This window comes from Erigeron canadensis, chromosome 2 (assembly GCF_010389155.1).
Source record: "Erigeron canadensis isolate Cc75 chromosome 2, C_canadensis_v1, whole genome shotgun sequence".
Lineage (NCBI taxonomy): Eukaryota > Viridiplantae > Streptophyta > Magnoliopsida > Asterales > Asteraceae > Erigeron > Erigeron canadensis.
Genome location: NC_057762.1, coordinates 44,174,729 through 44,180,996, shown reverse-complemented (window position 1 = coordinate 44,180,996; position 6,268 = coordinate 44,174,729). Strand labels below are relative to the sequence as shown.

Here is a 6,268-nt window from a genome sequence, read left to right as displayed (position 1 = left end):
TATACGACGACGAGCCAATCGATGGACGGTCGACGACCCTATTAGGACCAGTGGCTGAGCCAACATTTTTATCCGAGAGTCGCCAAATAGTTTTCATGATACTAATAAATGTAAATTAAAATACAAAATTTAATTACTCTAATATAGGGTTTTCAGTTATTTTAAATCTGATTAAATATTTAAAATTAATACTATAAATATAAAGTTTTATAGAAATTGTGAGGTTGTCAATTTGTCATGGTTATGAGTAGCCACCACAGCTTCTCCACTTATTAGGACCGGCCTAATAGTAATTCTCCAAGTTAATCAGTTAGATTTATTTATTAGAAAATATTAAAATAGGCCAATCAATTGGTAATATAGTATACCATTATGGGTCAGGGTAGGTGTCCACAAATACAATATACATCCTTGTATGGACCATACCAATCAACAACACGTAGACCCAATAGGGCCATTGACAAGCAGAAAATGATTCGGAAGTAATCAAACACGAATAAAAAAATGAACGCCATTTTGAGTTTATAATTATTATTAGTAATAGTCACTGTACAAGTAACTAGAAACATATAAGTGGGGTATAGTCGTATGGGTTTTTTTGTGCAAAAAGCACTTGTACATTAACTGTTTTTGGCTGTGCAAATTAACATCAGTCGTTGCCAGACATTCGAGAACATGGCCTACTCAATGAGTCGACAATAAACAAGCAAAAGTAACATCCAATTCTGTAGTTTGATACTGTACATATGTGAAGTTCATATTGTGCAATTGTGACAACAAACCGGTATCCTCCTGAATTCATGAAGAAAACTGCCCATTGGAATGCAATCGGCCGAGTGATGTTGGCAGAAAACCCAAAAATTCCCAAAACAATTGTTTTTTGTTATTAGAGAAACTGCTATTGCAATTAGGTTTAGGTTAGTACACCTACTGTACAAGTTAACACTGAAATATATTGTTTGATGAAGCCAGCCTATCTAAGAAAAAAGTGCTACCCATTTGACTAAAAGTCAAGGCTCTGGATTTTTACAAATTACTGTATTTCGGAAGGGTTCGAGGGGATGACCATGAAAGTTACATTTGTTTTCTTATCTTTTGGGCTTTTCCTACAATCCTACTATCTAATTTACAAGTTGATGAAATTATTTATTTCTTTATCTTATTTCTTTTAAACGTGTACTTATTATTAAACTCATTTACAAACCAAACACCACCTTAATTGTTTTGTTATACTAAACTAAATATCCTTGTTGACCAGAATCGTCTTACATATATTGGTAGTAAAACGGGCTGAAGTCGGTTTCTATTATTCACATGACTCGAGCACCAAATGCAAAAAACAGAACACACAGCGCCGAAAAACTAGAAACCAAAAACCAGATATTAGGGACCAGAAGGCAATACATGTTGGTTTAACCTATGACTGAACCGAACCAATCCGAACCACACTAGATCCAAAAGTTTTCATCATATGCGGGGTAAAAAGATGTATATATATATATTTACTCTAAACAAAAACGTTTTTGTACAATAGGGAGACTCAACATTTATAAAACGGGTCGATAATATAAGCTAGTTAATTAGATTGTTGTTATCTTCGCCTTGCCATTTCCAAACGATATCTTGCAGGGCAGGCCTAACATCATCCTCACAGAACTTTTTGTATTCTAACGTATCACCAGCCGACTTCGAAAACTCTACAACCGCCACCTCCGGTGCCACCTCAAAAACCTCAACCGTCACGGACAACTTCCCTTTTCGCCCGTCCGACATCTTTTGCATCTTCACTCTATATTCGTTCTGTTTCGAGTTCAAAACTTTAAAATTTAATTTATTAGCAACCAAACCGAGCTTGTTAAGAATGACCGAAGCAGAACATCTGGATGTGAATAAAGAGCCCGGTTTTCGTTTACTTTCAAACAAGCTTGATAAATCAAAACCCGACGACATAGCCGAAATGAACTCGAAAGCGTTGTAAAACGACGGCGAGGACTTAGGCTTTGTGTTTTCGATCTCGGGTTCAGTCTCATTTTCTTTGATAGAAAAAGCTAGTGGTCTTTGAAACCCTTTTAGAAACCAAGGCGATCTCATTATCGCGGGAATCGAGATTCTACGCGAAGGATCGACTATCAAAATTTTTGATATCAATCGCCTTGCGTCGCAAGGGAACCAAGGCGGATACTCGTATTCCGCCTTGAAAATCTTCCTATACATGTGCATAAGATTTTCATCTTGAAAAGGTAAACACCCGGCTAACAAAACATATAAAATCACCCCACAAGACCAAATATCGGCCTTCGCACCATCGTACCCCTTTCGCCTTAAAACTTCGGGCGCAACATAAGCCGGCGTGCCACACTGCGTATGAAGCAACCCGTCGTTTGTTAACTGCTCTGGCAGAGCAGATAACCCGAAATCGGAAACTTTCAAATCCCCGTTTTCGTCTAGTAACAAATTCTCGGGCTTTAAATCACGGTGGGAGACTCCACGGCTATGACAAAAATCGACGGCGCTAATTAACTGTTGGAAATACTTTCTTGCCACATCCTCTTTTAATTTCCCTTTTACAACTTTTGCAAAAAGCTCACCCCCGGTGATATATTCCATAACGAAATATATCTTCCTTTTTGTAGCCATGACTTCTTTTAATTCGACCACGTTTGGATGTCGAACAAGCTTCATCACCGATATTTCGCGAGTTATTTGCTCCATCAAACCTTCTTTACGAACTTGATCTTTTTTTATCACTTTAATCGCTACACTCTCACACGTTACAAGATTTTTCGCGTAGTAGACCTTTGCAAACGTGCCTTGTCCCAACAACCTCCCCATCTCGTACTTCCCAAAAATTATGCTCCGAACAGCCCCGTTGCGATTATCCGAACAATCTTCCATTTTTTTTAATTTTTTTTTTTTTTAATATATAGTGTCCGATTGTTGAATGAATATGAACGTCAAATAACAAAAGAATTCGTTATTTGAACCCACAACCTTTAAGCTAGCTGGCAGGAGACACTTCTACTTAGGTAGAATATTTACTAGGCCATGTTGGTGTAGAGGTAGGTTTGTGTCCATACTAAAGTCGAGACGGTAGATGATTTTTTGGAAAATTATATTTTATGGTTTTGAGTTGAGGTGAGAATCTATGGTAGGGAGGGAGAATTCCTAATTTTATTAGTGTGTTTTGGAACTTTGAATTGGGGGAAAGCCAAATAAATGGGGATATAAAGTGAGAGGTGTTGGGAATAAAAGGGCCCCAGAGAGTGTGTGAGGTGATGATTGGAGGAGGAGTAGCGGACGGGACATTGTTTCGCTGGATATTCAAGGAGCGCCCACACACCCATGGTTTTATAGCATTATTGATGAATCTCTACCAATTGTTGTTTGTCACGTGTAGTGTCATGAAATACAATGCCAACTTACCATACCTAATTGGTTCTAATTGCTTTTTCTTTCTTTAATACCATTATTATTGCGTTTTGGATTATAGAGTTTGTGTTGATTGAGTTTAAGCTTTAGATACTTAGGATATGAAATGATCAACAATTTGACGGGTCTTGTATTAACATGTAATGTTGGATCAACATCCACGTAGCCAAATGGGATATACTTGCGGGACCGGATGTCTTTTATTACTAGCGATTGTTTGCTTGTAAAAAATAGTTACGGTTACCTTTTTGTTTCAATAGGACATGCTTGGTTTGAAACTGAGACATATTATCAATTTAATATCATCTCAATTAGTATGAATCTCTACATAAAAACGAGAGAAAGTTATATACACACAAAAGAAAAAAAAAAAAAAAAAAAAAAGGGAGAAAGTGGGTGACCCGTGCATTTCAACAGTCAGATGGCAGGGGTGATAGGTCATACAGTGTGATAGGTCATAAGAGCTAATAGGTCATAAAGTGTGATAGGTTATAGGCAGTGTCGGTCCTGAGTTATTTGATGCTCAGGGCCCAATAGTTGAAAGTTGCCCACTTTTGTAGCCAAATGATTTAAGGCTTATAACATTATCAATTTATGGGTCACTTTTTATTTAATAAATATAATGTTACAAATTTATAAGTCCAAGAAATAAATTTCAAATTAAAAGTTTTGTATTAATGAAATATTTGTGCAAATTTGAAGTAAACATATTAGGTAAATTGTAATAGTCAATATTTACTTGATTTTTTAACCGATCCTTTCATTATAAATAGGTATTTTAATATCTTATTAAAGAGCAGTATAAAATTAAATATATTTACTAGTTAAGTAAAATATTACTACTTAAATATTTAATTGAAAATATAGATTAGTCAACAATGGATAGTCAAAGAGCTGCATATTGTTTCAAACATATTTTATACCTTAAGGAAACATATTTTATTTTCAATAACTAGAAGGGCTTATAGGGAAAATAAAGTAAAAAGAAACACAATGTCTCTTTCTTCTTCACAATCACGAGTTCACGACTTCACGGATACAGCATACCACCCGTCGGAAAACTCCATTAAAGCACAACCTGGAATTTTATTTTCATTTCTAACTATACCATAACTATATAAAACATACTTCTTTCCTTACAAATCATTGTTTAGTGATATTCATCATTTAACCACTGCGATTCGAAACATATTGCTTAGATCTAGTTTTGATAAACCTTAAAAATTTTTGCCCCTAATTAATTGTTGCTCAGGGCTGTTGCCCAGCCCGCCCATAGCCAGGGCCGGCCTTGGTTATAGGAGATCATAGTAGATGATAGGTCATAGAGTATGATAGTCAAATGCCTTAGCGGTACGGAATCTTCATCGGATTTAAAAATTCGTCGAAAGTATATCAAATGACATCTCTAATGAAAAAACATGAAATTTCAAGAATACCCATATAATTTATTGTAACACCCAGCTTTATAAAATATGGATTTCAAATTTTTTTAAATAAAACAATCATTTAATGCGGAAATGTCTCTTTATAACATCATTTCCTAACTGAAATGCCAATCACAGTTTTGGTGTTATTTATTGCATCATAACGGTAATCTAAGAAATCCATAAATAATTCAGCAACCAAACCACAATACAATCTCAAGGACATAAGCTATAAATGTCTAAATAAATGAGACAAAACTATGGCAACATAAAGTTTTCATCAAAGCTACCACATATACCCATGTCTCACTCTATGCAATCTTTATTGACCAATCTGAGAAAACACAAAATTTTCAACAAAACAAGTGTCAGCTTAAAAAGCCGAGCAAGATAACCACATGTTGTAAAAGCAGTTGCCAATTAAATCATCATAATTAGTTCATACGCAGGTCAAGCATATTACAAACAATCATCACATAACAATCAAATAACACCATAGGAAGATTACATTCCTACATGTGCATAGCAACCTCAAATCATCTCAACATTCATCATTATCAATCTCAATTTCAATCTGAATCATCAACCAAAGGTTATGCCATTTTTTTCAATCGTTAAGTAATGACTTATGTCACAAGTAAATCAATCACGGTTGTGCATAGGCGGTCATTCGACCTTTCAAGGAACCTTGCATCCAACATGATGAGTAATCCTTTCGGGGTCCATCGGCGTCGTTAAAGGATAGACAAAACCAAATCTAGGAGCAAGATAGATTGTTACGAACCATACTTGGCATGAGGGTATATACTTCAAAAAAAACTTGTCTAAAACTACCTATAGGCAGTAGGGGTCGGGTTATTGATGTGAGCTGGGTCCAGAGTTCTAAGACAGATGAGACAAAGAAAACAGAAAGCATTCGTGTATATATTTTACAGAAACGTGAAATCAAAGTAACCACCCGGCAAACTCAATCAATCGTGACCATGTCGTAAGGGGCATCATGACTATACCGTCCGACCATCCATAGTACACCAGTCCCTACCGGGACTAGCATGCATAAAACCAATAATAAGCCTTCCCGAAGTTCCCATAACTTAACAAGCGTATGAAAAGAGCTTTAACCATCGTTAATTAGGAAATCTACGTTCTTGTTGTGTTTCTCGTATCAAAAGTAGTTATCTTACCTTATTACACCAACAAGCCGTGCAAGCCTCGCTAGACAAAAGCTCCTACAAATATATTGTATTTCACTAAATACTTGTAATGTGATGGTGATATATTTTCATCGATAATTTTCTAGTTGATTGGCCTTGCTTCTACTGAATACCGAGTTACCGACAATTACAGTGTCTTTAAAAATGATTTAGTTATATATGTGAATGATGTGTTCATAAAATCCCAAAGACAATTTGTTA

The 6,268-nt window shown here is 35.7% G+C and overlaps 1 protein-coding gene across 1 annotated transcript; it reads right to left on the bottom strand.

The window, feature by feature from the left end:
* Positions 1–1,472: 1,472 nt before the first annotated feature.
* On the bottom strand, positions 1,473–3,180 carry LOC122589211 (CBL-interacting serine/threonine-protein kinase 5-like). Its single transcript, XM_043761463.1, has one exon. It carries the CDS (start codon positions 2,893–2,895, stop codon positions 1,573–1,575), a length of 1,323 nt encoding a protein of 440 aa, XP_043617398.1. The 5' UTR covers positions 2,896–3,180; the 3' UTR covers positions 1,473–1,572.
* Positions 3,181–6,268: the final 3,088 nt, after the last annotated feature.